The 19,131-nt window shown below is 40.6% G+C and overlaps 1 protein-coding gene across 8 annotated transcripts in view; it reads left to right on the forward strand.

Annotated features, from left to right (window-relative positions):
• LOC148878247 (uncharacterized) overlaps window positions 1–19,131 on the forward strand; it is a 40,602-nt gene that overhangs the window by 7,598 nt on the left and 13,873 nt on the right. Inside the window, exon 4 of one of the 8 annotated variants that reach the window (XR_016101102.1) lies at window positions 1,216–1,496. The exons of 5 other annotated variants lie outside the window; for them this stretch is intronic. Coding sequence is in view for 2 of the 3 variants with exons in the window: in XM_088951460.1 (XP_088807586.1) it covers window positions 721–775 (55 nt within the window). In the remaining variant the exon portion in view is untranslated. 2 more of the 8 variants (XM_088951470.1, XM_088951460.1) reach the window with 2 other exon arrangements.

The raw sequence follows: 19,131 nt of genomic DNA on the forward strand, positions 1-19,131 counted from the left end.
GTTTTATAAGATGGTAAAAGAAGCTGAGGTATTCTCTGTAGATTATTATCTTATTCCAAACCATCAAACGAGGCTAAGGAATTAAGGTTAATAGTTTAAGTAATACAGTTGTTCTGTAGACTTTAAAAGTTAAAACCATGTAGTTAGGGCTGGGTATCCAGTCCCAATTGGACACTACACGTGGCTGGATATCCACTCCCAGCTCTGGATGTACTTGTAACCTTTTAATCAATTAATAAGTTACTCTTTTTTGATAAAAAAAAAGGATTAACCCATCACAGCCCTGATAGCCCCTGTTACCTATCCAATTACACCATTGATCTATATGTTAATGTTTTTTTTTGATGAATTGATCTATATGTTAATGTTGACCATGCTATTCCTTGCCCTTGGGATTCGCCTAATCCTATTCCTATTCCTCCTATAGCTTCTAAATGACATGTTTGTGTGAGGCCTGAACAATGATGATTCAGGATAGACATGCTAGCTTTGGTCTCATCTGCAACCATTAGGGGATTAGCTTGTTATAAGCTGAATATATATTGAGTTTTGTATGCTGATAAAAAAAATATGTAGAGTTTTGTAAAAATTTTTGGAGGCAATTACTCTCAGCTCTTCCCTTGCATGTATTGTCTTTAAATTTTGATTCCACTAGAGAAAGAACTGGTAGGTTTGCTTTATCATATTAAGTGAACAGAGATTATTTCTACCAATTCTCAGGCAGCTACTGCTTCTATTGTATACCAGATGCTTCTATTCTCAGGCATCTATTTAACTCAAAAAGGCCTTGTCCCAACTATAGGGGATGAAAAACTAAAAGAGTCCTGATATATGAATTTGGATATTTCTTGTTGCATACTTCCAAGACTCAGAACAAGTAATCAACATCCAGAATCCAAGATCAGGAAATCTCTATTCTTCTTGGGCTCTAGGCAGAAATCTCTAGATCTCTCTTTAGGCTTCGAAACTCAGACCGAAAAATCTCCAAAACCCTTCTTCCAATCAATAGTTTGACCCAGAAATCATAGAAATCATAGCCAAATGCAGTAGTTTGAACCTTTATTATCCTTGCAGAACCTGGCTCTGTAGAGCATGGAATTTTACCAACAATGTCTGGTAGTATGGCCTTAGAATCCTCAAGGCCTTCTGATGATAATGGTGGTGGTAGCTTTATCAAAAACACAAGTTCATTGGGAAGTGTTGATATTGGACCAGGCTCTCTGCTTGATGGATCAGATCCTGGTGTTCTTGGGTCTAGCTATCCAAAGGCACCAATCCTTCATTGCTGTTATGGATGGACTGAGGACTGGCGTTGGCTAATTAGCATCTGGACTGATTCAAGAGGAGAGTTGCTTGATAGCCATATATTCCCTTTTGGTGGCATTAGCAGTGAACAGGACACAAAGGGATTACAATGCTTTTTTGTTCAAGTTCTGCAAAGACCCAAGATATTGTGATAACTCGAATCGGATGTTTCTATGAGCTTGAATGCCAAGGTATTACAAGTTATTTATTTTCTTATGTGCATGTGTGGGGGATGGGTGCATGTTTCTCTTCTTGTGTCTGTGTGTGTTACACGTTGTTTCAATTTGTATTTATGTGTTATGGGTTGTTCAAATACTTGCCTACTAACACTCTTCTTCTGTTAATGCTTCTGAATAAAACCATTTGATATTATAAACAGAATGGCAGAAAGCCATTCACACAGTTGGTGGAAATGATGTAAAAGAAGGCAGAAACCAAAAAGAAGTCACCATGTTATGTTCCAAATTTGTTTGTAGTATAAATCTGGGATTGATCCACTTAACTTGTTATCCGAGAGATCTAGGTACACTAGATTGGTCAAGATACCAATTTCACGAGGAATACTCCCAGTGAACTGATTGGATTGGAGTTGAAGGTTACTTAGTTTAGTTTCTTCCACTTCCCAAACAAATTTGGATTCAATTCCCTTGTTAGTACATTACTGTGTAAATAGAGTTGTAAAATATGGGTGAGGTTAGCTAGAGAAAGAGGTAGGACACCAGAAAGTTGGTTCATAGACAAGTCAAGGTAGGTAAGCTTCGGCCAGTTTCTAAAGAAATTAGAATCTATAATACCATCAGAAATTACAAATGTCCCATCTACATGCTAGCTGGCTCTTTTTGATTACAATGGTAACTGAAAACTCTGCAAAATATTTTCAAAAAGTCCTACTTATCAACGTCTTAGATTTTAAGAGATTAAATATTTAATATGTCTTGACAGTGTAGCCGGCCAGAGATAAGTGGAAGAGGAGAGAAGAGAAGAGAAGAAGAAGAGAAGAGAAGAGAGGAGAGAAGAGAAGAGAAGAAGAGAAGAGAGAAGAGAAGAGAAGAGAGGAGAGAAGAGAAGAGAGGAGAGAAGAGAGGAGAGAAGAGAGGAGAGAAGAGAGAAGGTTTGCAATGTAACAGTCCTGGCGGCGCCAGTGTTTATTTACTATATATAGGGCGACAGAAATAACAAGGGAAAAGACCCTTGTGCCCCTGAGTACAATAACAAACATAACATAAATAAGAAAACGAAATAAAAAACACTTAAATTAGCTAAACAGGCCCTAACATCTGCAACTAAGTTATTTTAACATTATTCCAACACTCCCCCTCAAGTTGGAGCATAGATGTCAATCATGCCCAACTTGTCACATAAATCTTTGTGCCGCACATGATGAAGACCTTTGGTGAAGATATCTGCAAGTTGCTATTCTGAGCTGACATATGGTGTGCACACTTCTCCACTTTCAAGTTTCTCTCTGATAAAATGCTTGTCCACTTCAATGTGTTTCGCCCTATCATGCAGAACTGGATTAGCAGCAATATTGATGGCAGCTTTATTGTCATAGTAGAGTGACGTAGGATTGCTTACTGCGAAACCCAGTTCACCTAACAGATTTCTTATCCACATGATTTCCACAACCCCATGAGCCATCGCTCTATACTCTGCTTCAGCACTGGATCTAGCCACCACACTTTGTTTTTTGCTTCTCCATGTGACAAGGTTTCCTCCTACAAAGGCACAATAACCACTGGTAGACTTTCGGTCATTGACTGTTCCTGCCCAATCTGCATCACTATATACTTCCACTTTTAAGTGACTGTGTTTCTGGAACAACAAGCCAGCTCCAGGAAACTTCTTGAGATATCTCAAGATCCTCTCTGCAGCCTAAAAGTGAGTTGTCCTCAAGCTGTGCATGAATTGACTATGGACACCCACTGCATAGGCAATATCAGGCCTGGTCATAGACAAATACAAAAGTCTCCCCATGAGTCTCTGGAACATCTTTACATCTTTCAAAAACTCTCCCTAACTATCTCCCAGATGGGGATTATGTTCAATAGGTGAATCAGATGGTTTTACCCCCAACTTGCTGTATCTTCTAGTAGATCTAGTACATACTTCCGTTGGGAAATAAAGATGCCCTTGTGAGAGCGGGCAACTTCAATTCCAAGAAAGTATCGTAAGGGGCCTAGATCCTTCACCTCAAATTTAGTGGCTAAAAATTTTTTTAGTCTCTGGATTTCAGCCTCCCAATCTCCTATGATCACTATGTCATCCACATACACAATAAGAGCTGCAATTTTACCTTCACCTCTTTTTACAAACAGGGTATGATCTGACTGGCATTGTTTGAATCCCATCTGTTGGACTACTAAATGGAACTTACTAAACCAAGCCCGAGGTGAATGTTTCAACCCATATAGGGACTTTTTTAACCTGCACACCTTTTGTTCACTGCCTTAGGCATAGAACCCTGGGGGTTGGGTCATGTAAACCTCCTCTTCCAAGTCACCATTCAAGAAGGCATTCTTGATGTCCAATTGGTGAAGATCCCAATCAAGATTTGCTGCCAAGGAAAGGAGAATCCGGATAGAGTTCATCTTCGCTACTAGAGCAAAAGTCTCTGCATAGTCCACTCCATATACCTATGTGAAGCCTCTTGCTACCAATCTAGCCTTGTACCTTTCAATAGTTCCATCAACTTTGTCTTTCACTGTGAACACTCACTTGCACCCCACTGGTTCCTTCCCCTTAGGAAGATCTACCAACTCCCACGTACCATTTTTATGTAAGGCATCAATTTCTTCTTGCATTGCATCTGTCCATTCGGGTTTTGACAAAACTTCTGCCACGGTCTTAGGGATGGGGACACTCTATCCACAGAAGAGAGAAAGGCACGGTACGAAGGTGAAACATGCTCATAGGACACAAAGTTAGAGATAGGATGATTAGTGGTACAAGATCTAACACCCTTTCTCTTAGCAATAGGAATATCAAGATCATGGGGACAGGTGAATCAACATTTAAAGGAGCAATGGGAGCAAGTGTACTTGGCTGATGAGATGGATCTGCCTCGGGTGAATCCGATGATATTGGTTGCATAGTGTCTGACTCCACGACTCTTGAACTCTGCTGGCTCTTATGGTGACGATGAAAAACCCAGAACGGAGGAGGATCGGGTAAAGGAGGTAGTTGAATCTGAGTCGTCGCCTGTTTCTCCTCAACCCTACTCTCCCCCTGAGGAGAAACCAAGAAGAACGGTTGACTCTCAAAGAATGAGACATCAATGGAAACATAGTACTTGCGGGCAATGGGATCATAGCAACGATACTCCTTTTGAGATGAAGGGTAACCAAGAAAAACACAAGGAATAACCCGAGGGTCAAGTTTACCACGAGTAGGTGACATGTTATGGGCAAAACAACGACACCCAAAAACACGCATCAGAATGGTGGACAACGGGGCTGTAGGGAACAAGAGCTGATGTGGGGCCTTATACTCCAGTAGCCGAGAGGGCATGCGATTGATGATATATGTCGCATACAATATTGCATCAATCCAGAACTGTTTTGGCACATTCATATGAATCAACAAGCCACGAGCAACTTCGAGAAGGTGACGGTTTTTTTGTTCAGCCACACCATTTTGTTGGGGTGTCTTGGCACAAGAGCTTCACTGAAGTGACCCACTCGAAGCAAAGAACTTCGTGAGATCATTATGGAAATATTCCTTTGCATTGTCCAATTGGAAAATATGAATTTCCGTTTGGAACGAGTGAACGCCATGCGTTGAAAATCTTTCACAATTTGTGGCACTTCATCTCGAGATCGCATAGGGTAAACCCAAGTGTATCGAGAATAATCATCAATCAAAGTAACAAAATACTTATAGCTAGCCGTAGTAGGTAGAGTAACAGGGCCCCAAACATCAGAATAAACAATATGAAATGGAAATTCAGATATTTTATTTCTTAAAGGTAAAGAACTTCTACAATGCTTACTCAACTGACAAGTTTGACACTGTAACTGACTCACTGGCAAGGACTCAAACAACTTTGGGAACATAAATAGGCCTGACTCTCACTCGACGAACTTGTGGACTCAGTCACCACTAGACCAACATTATTCTCCAACACGTAGAGACCATCCACCATGCTTCCTCTACCAATCGTCTTCCCTGAGGTCAAATCCTGAAACACACATGAAGACGGAAAAAAGGTGACTGAGCAGTTCAAAGAGTGAGTAATACTACTAATGGACAACAAATTAATAGGTAATTTCGGAACATGCAGGACATTAGGAAGAGTAAGGCCAAGTGGGAGAGATATGGTGCCTTGGCCAGCTATGGTGGAAAAAGAACCATCAGCCAGTCTTACCTTTTCTCTCCCAGAGAGAAGGTTATATGTCTGGAACAAATTTGACTTACCGGTCATGTGATTTGAGGCTCCGGAGTCAATAATCTAAGGTGAATCAGTAGTATGAGATGACACATGGAAGGCTGTGGCATTACCTGATGTAGACGCAAATGAGGTAGGAGTAGGCCCAGAATCCACCTGGCGGAGAGTCCTACCATACAATTCCAAATATTCATGGAAGGAGTTGATAATATCTTCCTTAGGGTCAGAACCGGGATGTCTCTCCTGAGTTACGGAAGGACTAGTCTCTGTCGATGTCATATTAGCTGAGTTATACCTTTTTTGATTCTATTGGCCTGGTTTCTTTTCCTGATCCGGTGCTGACTTCTTACCTAAATCCTGTGCCCATTTAGGTTTTCCATGGAGATCCCAGCATTTATCTTTAGTGTGTCGTGTCTTCTGGCAGTGAGTGCACTAAAGCTTGCTTTTGTCTTCTGATTTTTTTTGAGTGTCACCCCTTTTAAAGCCACCTCCGACATTTGTATCTGAATTTCCCCGGACCGCTAGGGAAACTGACTCCCCTTCTACACCATTCATCATGCTTCTTCTGCTTTCTTCTGATTGTACCAAGGCATACACCTCCTGGATTGATGGCAAGTCTTTACTACCCAAGATCTGTACCCTGATGGACTCATATGACGAATTCAGCCCTAGGAGGAAGGCAAACACGCGTTGCTGTGATACAAGTGACTTATATGCCTTTGCATCTTCATCACACTTACAATTCACATTCTGATAGTGATCAAGTTCTTTCCATATTGATGTCAAATCAGAATAGTACATCGAGAGACTCCTCTCCCCCTACTTGCAAGTAGAAGATTCAACTTGTAGTTGATATATCTTGGTATAGTGTCTCTGTTCTGAATAAGTGGACTTCGCTTGTTCCCATATCTCACAAGCAATTTCAGCCCACATAAAAGTCTTCCTTACTCGTGGCAGCATTGAAACCAAGAGCCAAGACATCACCATACTGTTCTCTTGGTTCCACCTATCATGCTCAACATTTCCATACTTCGGTTCCTTTACTCTCCCATTGATGTATCCTATTCGCCCCCTAGCAGTGATGTAGAGTTTTGTCCCCCTAGACCACTCAAGGTAATTCAGACCATCAAAGGGAATGATAGCCATGGGAAAGCTCATATCCACTCCCCCACTCACTCCATTGTGGCTCCCTGAGATCTCTGAAGTAGCAGAATTCTTAGTCGACATGGTCAAGCAGTTAACCAGTCCCAAACACCAGACTTAGGACCCCTCCTTACTCCGAAAAACAATGCTCCACTCAGATCACACCCACACACTCAGGTTTACCAACCAGATTGAGCACAAACAGTACCAAATTCCGAACAAAAACTGAGGTAATATTCGGCAGATTTCAGACCTGTATAGTTTTATCAGTCCCCACGTACTAGAATTCCAGAATGTCTAACAACCACTAATCAGCTGGAGAGATCCTTCTTACTTATAGTCAACTCAAACCATTGAGAAGACAAGTCAGCATTGACCTACAGTTGTCTTAACACATGAACAGGATCACACAATCCAAGAAAACTAGGGTTACAAAGGTTCGACAGCATTCGGCCGCCCCAGATTCATAGGGTTTTCACTCGGCACATGACCAAGGAGAGTAAAGAAGAGAAAAAATAGGGAGAACTGTACTAGTTGTAGCTATTTTGTAGTCCAGAATCAGATTTCTTTTCTGCTAGTCTGTTCGACCTGTTCTTTGGGTTGATCGATCTTCTCTTTTTTAATCAGCATTCTCGCTCTGATACCATCTTGACAATGTAGCCAGCCAGAGATAAGTGGAAGAGGAGAGAAGAGAAGAGAAGAAGAAGAGAAGAGAAGAGAGAAGGTTTGCAATGTAACAGTCCTGGTGGCGCCAGTGTTTATTTTACTATATATAGGGTGACAGAAATAACAAGGGAAAAGACCCTTGTGCCCCTGAGTACAATAACAAACATAACAGAAATAAAAAAAGAAATAAAAAACACTTTAATTAGCCAAACAGGCCCTAACATCTGCAACCAAGTTATTTTAACATTATTCCAACAATATGAAAATGTATCCAGCAGGGTAGTCATTTATTGTACAAAGCCATAATCTGAATTTGTGACAGTTTTCTTCATCACATGGCAGAAGTTCATATTCTAACTTGATAACCATAAAAGAAACTAAATGATTAAGTTGCAGTTCTCACAGCAAGAAGGCTTCCATTGCCTGGAAAACTCTTTGTCAGTGGAAGTTCTTCGCTAGATGTAGATGGAAGTAAACCCTGCTTTTCAACCCACTGGCGAGCAGACAAGGTTAAAGATACAGAGAGAGAGAGAGAGAGAGAGAGAGAGAGAGAGAGAGAGAGAGAGAGAGAGAGAGAGAGAGTACCTGAGATGGAAGCCTAAATCGCCATATTGGTCTCTGTTAAACCCTAATTTTCGTCCTTCCCTCTGCGTTCTCTGATAGCCTTAATTGTCGTATCTCTGCTAAAACCTAGAGTTCCCTCTTCGTTTTCCGATAGCTTAAATCGTTGTATTGATCGAGTGGTCTCAGCTAAACCCTAGATTTCATCATTTCCTCTTCTAGTTCAGGCGTTCTCCAGTCTCCACTTCTCTGTATAATCGAGTGATTCTATGCTTATTGATGGGTTCGATCACCCAACCCACCCAATCCATTAAATAAATGGGTTCGACCCATTAATAATTGGGTGAGTTGGGCGGGTTGGGTAAAACATTGCCACCCCTTGGTTTGTGTAATAATAAAGGGAAGAGAAATAGGGAAGAAAATAGGCATCCAAGAATTAGGTGGGAAAACTTGAAAGGAGAAAAGCTAGCTCAATTTAGAAATATATTGATAATAGTAGGGAATTGGAATTTAGATGGAAAGATTGATGACATTTGGCTTGAAATGATAAACGATATAAAGAAAGTAGCAAAGGATGTCTTAGGGGAGAATATAAAAGCAAGTGGTAAAGTACTAAAGAAACTTGGTGGTGGAATGAAGGGGTTCAAAATATAATTAGACTAAAACGAGCATGCTACAAAGAATGACAAAAAGCTAGAAATGTAGAAAACTGGAAAAAATATAAAACCATAAGAACTGAAGTTAAAAAGAAAGTGAATGAAGTTTAATGTAAGGATTATGATGGGCTTTACCATAAATTAGGCATTAAAGAGGGAGAAAAAGGAATATATAAACTAGCAAAGATGAGAGAAAAGAAAGGCAGAGATTTAAACCATGTTAGGTGCATTAAAGATGAAGATCAAAGAGTCTTGGTAAAAGATGAGGAAATCAAACAAAGATGGAAAAACTATATTGAAAAATTATTAAATGAACAACATGGAGAGGGTGCTAATGGAGGAGAATCTAGCAATACTAGTAGTGTTAACAATAATACGTATCTTTGTAGAGTTAAACTTATTGAAGTAAAAGAGGCACTAAATAAGATGAAGAAAGGAAAGGCGTTAGGACTTGATTGGATTCCAATAGAAGTATGGAAAGGTATGGGAGAGGTAGGCTTGTTATGGCTAACCAAACTATTTAAAAAGATAATGAAAGAAAAGAAAATGTCTAATGATTGGAGAAAAATCGGTATGGTGCCTATATTTAAGAACAAAGGTGATATACAAAGCTGTAATAACCATTAGGGGATTAACTTATGAATAACACTACGGAACTTTGGGAGAGAATAATTGAACAAAGATTACAACTTGAAACAAGTGTATTAGAGAACCAATTTGGCTTTATGTCAGGGAGATCAACCTTGGAAGCTATATTTCTTTTGAGACGATTAATAGAAAACTTTAAAGAGAAGAAGAAAGATCTTCATATGGTGTTCATCGATCTAGAAAAGGCATATGATAGAGTTCTTAGAGAGATAATATAGTCGGTCTTGGAAAATAAAGGGGTTCAAAATAGGTATATAGATCTAATTAAGGATATGCATGAGGGGGCAATAACCATTGTTAGAACACTGGTGGGAGAAACTTTAGATTTTACACTTAACCAAGGTTCAACACTTAACCCTTATCTATTTGCACTGATCATAGATGAATTGACTAAGCATATTCAGGAGGAAGTTCCATGAGGATGGGCCTTGGCGTAACAGTTGGATTGCTCCATCGTGACATGGGCTACTAGGGTTCAAATGTTGGAAACAACCTCTCTATACGTGTAAGGGTAAGGTTGTGTACATCTGTCCCTCCCCAAACCTCACATTGGCGGGAGCCTTGTGCACTAGGCTGCCCTTTTATTTAGGAGGAAGTTCCATGGTGCATGTTGTTAGTGGATGGCATTATTTTAATTGATGAAACAAATGAAGGATTAAATGCAAAATTCAGCTTATGGACAAATGCCTTAGAAACAAGAGGAGTGTAAATGAACACCATATGAACACTTAGAATTGGAGACCAAGAAATAACTCAACGTGACCGTTTTTGGTACCTTGGTTCAATAATTCATAACAAGGGAGAGATTGAGGAGAGATCGAGGAGAGATTGAGGAGGATGCTACCCAAAGAATTAGAGCAGGATGGGCAAAATGGAGAGGTGCATTTGGACTTATATGTGATAGGTGAATACCACTTAGATTAAAAGGAAAATTCTATAAAACAATTGTAAGGCCAGCTATGTTGTATGGAGTAGTGTTGGGTAGGGGTTTTAAAAATCAAAGTGAAATAAATGAAAACTGAATTACAAGAAAACTGAAAAAATAGAAACCAAAATTTTTGGTTTGGTTTTCAGTTAAAACTGAATTTCATTATAATATATTATATATTATATCACATGTTATATAATGAAATTCAGTTTTTTTGGTTAACTGAAATTCTAATTTTGAAAACCAAAATTTACAAAAACCAAATCAACTGAACCGAATTACCCTAAAACCGAACCGAAAAACCGAAACTGAAATTTTCGGTTTGGTTTTAACCAAATATTGCTCACCCCTAGTTTTGAGTAGTCAAGAAACAACATGTCCAAAAAATGAATGTGACAGAAACATGAATGTGGATGAGTGGAAAAACTAAAAAGGTGAGGATTAGGAATGAGGTTATCTGTAGGAACCTAGGAGTACCTTCAATTGGTGATAAAATGAGAGAGGGTAGACTAAGTTGGTTTGGGCATGTGCATAAAAGACCAACTGTGCCAGTTAGAAGAAGTTATTTTTTTAAGAAAGGTTAAAGTGATTTTATTAAAATAGAAATAGTACAACAGATCCCCCCAAGATAAACACCTTGGAAAGGGATCAGCCAAACCATGACAACATTACAAATTTCCAACTGCCAGAAATTCCTAGACCTCAACCTGGCCTCTAAATTTGAAGCCTGAATCCCCTTTGCAGCCGAAACCCAAGAGGCCAATTTTCCAAATGAGAAGGAAATTGGTTCCTCTGGGTCTTTGGAAATATTCTGAAATAACCTTATGTTTTTTTCTGCCCAAATGGTGCTGATCACAGCAGCCGGAATAGACATCTCCTTTGCAGCCGAAACCCAAGAGGCCAATTTTCCAAATGAGAAGGAAATTAGTTCCTCTGGGTCTTTGGAAATATTCTGAAATAACCTTTTGTTTCTTTCTGCCCAAATGGTGCTGATCACAGCAGCCGGAATAGACATCCACATACCACTAGCAAGCTTAGAAAGAGTATGCAGATCCCAGCTCCATAGAATCTGAACCAGGCATAACCCATGCAAGGCACAGAGCTGATAAATAATGCTCCCAAATACAAGAGGAGATGGAACAATGAAGGAACAGATGATTGCTGTCTTCTAATGCTTGACCACACATCACACCCCCCTGATCCTGGACCTTCATTCCTCTCTTAGACAGGTTGGGTTTGGTTAAACACCTGTCTAAAGCTGCTGCCCAAACCAGAGCATTAATTTTTGAAGGAGAGATCGGATTCCAGATTCTGGCTGCAGGCATATCTACCAGGTTCCTATCTGACAGATAAAGGGCAAAGGACTTGACTGAAAACTGACCATCTGCACTCCAATTCCAATTCCAACTGCCTTCTTTGTTCAGGTCCAGAGATTGATGAGAGATCAGCTCAATCAAGTCTGTAAAATTAACAATTTCCCAATCCTGAAAGTTTCTTGTAAAAGATGGACAACACCAAACAACAGAGCTGCCGATTGACTCAAAGCAGTCTGTTACAACTGCATCCTGGTTTTCTGCTAGCTGAAATAGCTGTGGGAATAGGTCTGAGAGAGGAATATTTCCACAACAAGGATCTTTCCAAAAAGCCAGCCTATCTCCCTTCCCCAATTTAGGACTTAAACCTCTACTAAAACTTGGGAGAATGTCCATAATTTTCCTTCATAATGAGCAGCCTAATGAGGGTAGAGATGCAATTAAATCTCTCCAGCATCTATTTCTTTCCACTACAAATCTTTAGACGCACTTCCTTACAAATCCCCAACCTCCTCTTTCCTTTGGAGCACACACTTGATCCCAGTTCATCATGGATCTTCTTCTTATCTTCCTCCCATCCCTTCCACAGAAAATCCCTCTGCAGCTTTTCAATTCTTTTGGCTACTTTCACCAGAATCGGAAATAGGGAAAGATAGAATGCAGGTAGGATGGACAAGGAGCTCTTTAAGAGGGTGATTCTACTGTAGAAGAACTACTGAAGGGTAGTTTTGTAATTCTGCTGTACTTTATTTTTCTTTCTTGTACTGTAATAGGCATGTACTTTAGTGTACAATTCTTTTATTCTCTTTGTAAGGACAATCTTGTCCATTTACGTAAGATTAATATAAATATCTCTTTTCTGGGTTGGTTCGATCAAATTGATCAACCTTAACAGGTCTGAACCTTTGTCTCTTTCCTTGCTCTTTCACTTTCTCACGAACTGACATGGTATCAGAGCAGGCTGCTCTCTGATCCTTTTTCTCCTCCTTTTGATCAGTGTGACAACTTTAATCATTGCCGATTGAATCTGGATTGTTTCTGTTTCGACTGCTGCTACAGTAGTCCGAATAGGAAGATGAGAAGAAGAAGAAGAAGAAGAAGAAGAAGAAGGGTCTGTCGAAAATCTGATGGTTAACCCATCCAGTCGACCCCCTTAATTTATATTAGATTCTAATAATGTTTACAAAGACAGAAATGCCCTTACTTAAGTGTGGGGCAGAGTAACTCTAATAACATTGCCACATAAGCAAGTTACTTAATAAACAGAAAAAGACTAAACTACCCCTATTCGGCACATCTTAACACTCCCCCTCAAGCTGGAGAATATATGTCATATAATCCTAGCTTGTTACATAGATAGTTCACTTTCCCTGAGCTTAGAGCTTTTGTAAACAAATCTGCCCACTGGTCATTGGAGCCCACATGTTCTGTATTTATCTCTCTGGCAAGAACCTTCTCTCTCACAAAGTGGCAATCAACCTCTATGTGCTTTGTTCTCTCATGAAAGATGGGATTGGATGAGATATGTAGTGCAGCTTGGTTGTCACAGTACAATTTCATAGGTTTATCCATGTGAAACCCAATTTCTTGTAGGAGATTCCTCAGCCACACTAATTCACAGGTAGTGTGAGCCATGACCCTATATTCGGCTTCAACACTGCTTCTGGCTACAACCGTCTGCTTTTTACTCTTCCATGTCACAAGATTTCCTCCTAGAAATGTGCAATAGCCTGTAGTAGATCTTTTGTCACTCACTGAGCCTACCAAGTCTGCATCTGTATACCCAACTACTTCAAGTTTTCCTCCTGGTTTATACAATAGCCCATGGCCTGGAGCTCCTTTCAGATACTTCACAATTCTAAGGACTACATCCCAGTGAGGTATACGAGGGTTCTACATGAATTGGCTCACCACACTGACTGCAAAGGAGATGTCGGGTCTCGTGATAGTCAGATAGTTCAGCTTTCCCACTAGTCGTCTATACCTTTTAGGATCTTCAAATACTTCTCCTGTATCACTGCTCAACTTAACATTTAGTTCCATAGGGGTCTTAGCCGGTTTTGCACCTAACAGTCCTGTTTCTTCCAATAGATCAAGGACATATTTCCTTTGGCACAGATTCACACCTTGTTTTGACTTGGCAACCTCTATTCCCAAGAAATACTTTAATGTTCCAAGGTCCTTTGTTTGAAAATGATTTTGCAGAAATACCTTTAGTTTGCCAATCCCCAATTTATCACTACCAGTGATGACAATATCGTCCACATAGACCACTAATAAAATCTTCCCAGCTTCTGAGTCATAGCTGAATACTGAGTGATCAACCTGGCATTGCTTCATTCCAAAACTCTTCACCACTTCGCTGAACTTCCCAAACCAAGCATGTGGAGATTGCTTCAACCCATAAATTGTTTTCTTCAGCCTGCACACCTTACCACCCTCCCCCTGAGCAACAAACCCAGGTGGTTGCTCCATATATACCTCTTCCACTAGATCACCATGGAGGATGGCATTCTTTATGTCAAGTTGAAGGGGAGGCCAATCATACATAACTTCCAAGGAAATTAGGACACGAACGGAACCAATTTTAGCCACTGGAGAGGATGTCTCCATGTAGTCCACACCATACAACTGTGAGTAACCTTTAGCAACAAGTCTGGCCTTCAGACGCTTCACACTACCATCTGGCAAGTATTTCACAGTATACACCCATTTACAGCCCACAACATGCTTCCCAGGTGGGAGAGTAGTAAGTTCCCACGTTTGAGTATGTTGAAGAGCAGAAAGTTCTTCCTCCATTGCCCGCCGCCATCCAGGTGAACTAAGAGCTTCTTGAACATTGTTAGGTAGGGAAATAGAAGACAAAAGTGAAACAAACTGGCGATGTGAGGCAGAAAGACAAGATAATGAAACAAAATTGGAAATGGGATGGAGTGTAGAACTACGTTTACCTTTCCGTAAGGCAATGGGTAGGTCAAGATCTGAAGGTTCAGCAATAGGAGCCATGAGAGGATCCGCAGATGAGGTAGAAGCAGGAGGAGGGGCCGGTGTTGTTCGACGTGTATACACTTGTCGGATCGGTGGTCGTTCAGTGGTGACCTGCACTGGATGAGGAGATGAGTCTACTCCAACAACAGCCTCTGGAACTGAATCACTGACAGGAAGAGGAAGAGGAGGTAAGGGTGAGGACAAGGGTGCTTCATGACTGGAGAAGAAGGGGGCAGACTCAAAAAAGATGACATCAGGGTAGACATAGCACTTTCGGGCAATGGGATTATAACACTTGTACCATTTTTGAGTCCGAGAGTAGCCAAGGAAGACACATTTAATTGAGCGTGCATCTAGCTTGACTATTCCAGGACTCAGATTATGAACAAAGCACACACAACCAAAGACACGAGGAGTTAATGGAAACGGAGATAAAGTGGGAAACAAGATGGAGAAGGGGACCGGCCATGAAGAATAAAAGAGGGCATTCAATTAATGAGAAAACATGCAGTGAGTACAACATCATTCCAAAACCGTTTAGGAACATGCATGTGGTGAAGCATAGACTGAGCAATTTCATGAAGATGACGATTCTTCCGTTCATCCACCCCATTTTGTTGAGGGGTGAAAGCACACGAGGTCTGATGAATAATGCCATGCTGTTCTAAATACTGCTGAAATGCAGTAAGAAAGTATTCATGACCATTATCTGAACGGAGAACTTTGATTGGAACACCAAATTGTGTGCGTATTTCAGCATGAAATTTTTGAAAAATGGAAAATAATTCACTTCTTTCTTTCATTAAGTAAATCCATGTCATTCTTGAACAATCATCAATAAAGGAGACAAAATACTTGTACCCTTTATAAGACTCTATTTTGATTAGACCCCAAACATCTGAATGAACCAAAGAAAAAGGACTCAACATACAACTCTCAACTCTTGGACTGAAGGACACACGACGGTGTTTACCAAACTGACATGACTCACATTGTAAAACTGACAACTGACTCAATGATGGAACCAACATCTTGAGAACCTTGAGAGATGGATGTCCCAGTCGGCAATGCCATTGTAGAGGAGTAAGGGAAGTCTGAAGTGCAATTGAAGATCCACTGCCGTCAAGGTAATACAATCCACCAGCTTCATGCCCTCCACCAATCTTCTTCCCTGTCTTGAGATCCTGAAAAACACAAGTGGAAGGAAAGAATGTAACAGAACAGTTAAGAGCTTTGGTTATTTTACTAACAGACATAAGATTGAATGGAAACTTAGGTACGTATAAAACGGATGATAAGTGGACAGAAGCCAAGTCAACATTACCAACACCACAGATGGGAGATGAGGACCCATTGGCAAGTGTAACAGTTTGTGATGTGGAGGTTTCAAAAAGAGAAGAGAACACACCTGGAGTCCCAGTCATATGATCTGAGGCTCCAGAGTCAATAATCCAGGAAGGAGTTTTAGATGACATGCAAGCGATACCTGATTGGGCATATGTGGCAGTGGTATGTTGTGAAGTAGTTTGAAGGAACCGTTCATACTCATCACGCAGAACACTCACCATCTCCCTCCCAGAAGTAGATGTAGATGTGGGAGGTGTTAGGTCTGCCAGTTTACTGTCACTAATAGCAACCTCGCCTGCTACAGCATGATTAACCCATTTAGAGGGAGGGCCATGTAGGTCATAACAGAAATTCACTGTGTGTCCATCCCTACCACAATGAGTACACTTCCTTGTAGAGTTATTTTTTCCTCTGCCACGGCCTCCCCCTGAGTCACGGCCACCCCGACCAATCATGGAATTGCCATGGCCCCCTCTGGAATGACCTCCCCCTTTTGTACTATGTCCACCACCTCTAGCTGTCACAAGTGCTGATCTATCATACTGTGTGGGGTTCTCTGTCTGGCTCAAAGAAATTCTACAAAGTCTTGAGAATACTTCCTCAAGTGTAGGAAGAGTAGAGCCCCCCAATATTTGAGCTCTAACTTGTTCATATTCCGACTTCAGCCCCACTAAAAATCTTGTAACATCTAGCTGCTCCCTTTGCTGTTGCTGAACTTGAATATCTAGAGTAAGGGGATGATAGACATTGAGTTCATTCCTTATATTCTTCATGCAGGCATAGTACTCTTCTAGTGTTTTGGTTCCTTGTTGTAAATCAAAGTACTCTTGATACAGCTGATATACTCTTGTTGTGTTATCTTGTCTAGAATATAGCTTCTTAGCATGCTCCCATATATCCTTAGCCGTATCAAGGAACATGAAGTTGGCACTGATTTTGGGTTCCATACTATTCCACATCCATGTCATGATTTGAGCATCTTCTTGTTCCCAATCATCAAACCCTGGAGAGTCAACCGGTGGCTTCTCATCTCTAACATGCTTTACTTTCTTCTTTGCCTTGACAAAAACTTCCACTGATTTAGCCCATGGAACATAGTTCTCCCCATTTAGCTTAATTGAGGTCATTTGTACCCCTAGGTAGTCGGAGGAAATTACTACACTAGGTTTCTGATCATTGTAGCCATCTCCTATTGCTGCCATTGTACTCTTTCACAGTTGTCTCTAACTTTACTTCTCAGCTACAAGCTGATTGATGTTGTTCACAGTTTGATATTTCAGCACCTATTGCAGCCTCTAAACACCACTGCTGACTTCACATTCTTGTTCTTATTCACACTACTGCTAACTTCACACACTTACGTCCCACATAAGCATCAGTTTACCATTCACTAATCACAAGTAGAGGCCCTCTTACAACAACTCAAGCACCACAGCACAACCAAATCTGCTGCACCCAGTTCAGACTTGTTTAACACACTTAAGAGGGCATTACATAACCGCAAGGAGTTCGGCGAGGTCACTGCATTCTACCTTACACCACTCGGCCACTTACAGCATCCCTAACACCATTCAACAACTTACAACAGCCCTACACCATTCGGCTACTACACACACAACCCTTCCTAGGGCAACAATGAACCTAGTTCTCTAGGTTCTACTCAGTACTAACAGCTTCTTGTAGGGTTTCTACCCAGAAATATAAGTAACACTAGAAGAAGAGAGAACCGACCTTCCTTTGAGAATATCAATCAACCATTCACTGCTGAAGTCACTTTCCTTGTTGAAGAAGGTTATGCGCAGCAGAGAGACAAGCTGTAATGTTTCTGACCTAGGGCGAACCAGTTCTCTCCATCGACTGACTAGAAACGAAGGTGAAGAGTCACGAACAATGCTGGGGTGCTTTACCAACTGACTTAGGTCAGGAGCATGGCTCTGATACCATGTTTCGATTGCTGCTACAGTAGTCCGAAGAAGAAGAAGAAGAAGAAGAAGGGTCTATCGAAAATTTGATGGTTAACCCATCCAGTCGACCCCCTTAATCTATATTAGATTCTAATAATGTTTACAAAGATAGAAATGCCCTTAAGTGTGGGGCAGAGTAACTCCAATAACACTGCCACATAATAACACTGACTAGAAACAAAGATAGCAAGTTACTTACTAAACAAAAGAAGACTAAACTACCCCTATTCGGCACATCTTAACAGTTTTGATCTGTCTAGAGACCTGTTCTCTGTGTTTTGCGCATTCAAGGAGAGAGATTTCATTAGACCTCTCTCGTACGACATCAATTTGCGGTAAGAATTGAAAGGAGGTGTGCCTAGGCCCTCTCATCATGTTCTGGAACTTTCATCGAGATCTGAGAAGTTTTTAGAGAGATCTATACATCTCTTCTGGGTGGTTGCACCCAGACTTTCCTTTTCTGGACTGTGTTTCAAGTTTTTTCTATTTGCTGGAACTTGGACATTTTTTGGTGACTGTAAGAGGATTCTATCATCAACGAAGTGTCGCCTAGGTCCTCTCATCATATTCTGAAACTTTCATCTAGATCTGAGAAGTTTTGAGAGAGATCTATACATCTCTTCCGGGCTGCTGCACCCAGACTTTCCTTTTCTGGACTGTTTTTCAAGTTTTCTCTATTTGCTGGAACTTGGACATTTTCTGGTGATTGTAAGAGGTTTCTATTATCAGTTTCTTTGATTCTCACAGCTTGATTACTTCTTTATTGCTTGATTCGGTCAGTCTTTACTTGTTTCCTTCTCATTATGGCTCTGGAAAAGAATGAATTTATTTTTGTTAAGTTTGATGGGAGCAACTATGCTCTTTGGAAATTTCATTTTCAGTACTTTGTTGAAGGGAAAGGCATGTTGGGTTACATCGACGGTTCCACTTCAATGCCTGATGCCAATGATGTCAAAGGGCTGAAACAGTGGATACTTGGGTCTATCTCAATGGATGTCAGTATTCCGATGAGAGGTCTCAAATCTGCCCATGACATGTTCGAATACCTAGAAAATGTATATCAACAATTGAATATGTCTAGGCAATATTAGATCTAAATTGATATCTTCTCCTATGTTCAAGGGGAGAAGCAAATTCAGGAATACTATGCAGGATTTGTAAATCTTTGGACTGAGTACGAATTGGCTCACTTCAGGGATCTGTCTACAGATTTTTGTGTGAAGAC

This window comes from Nelumbo lutea, chromosome 1 (assembly GCF_056320005.1).
Source record: "Nelumbo lutea isolate HS-2025 chromosome 1, American lotus-T2T, whole genome shotgun sequence".
Classification (NCBI taxonomy): Eukaryota; Viridiplantae; Streptophyta; class Magnoliopsida; order Proteales; family Nelumbonaceae; genus Nelumbo; species Nelumbo lutea.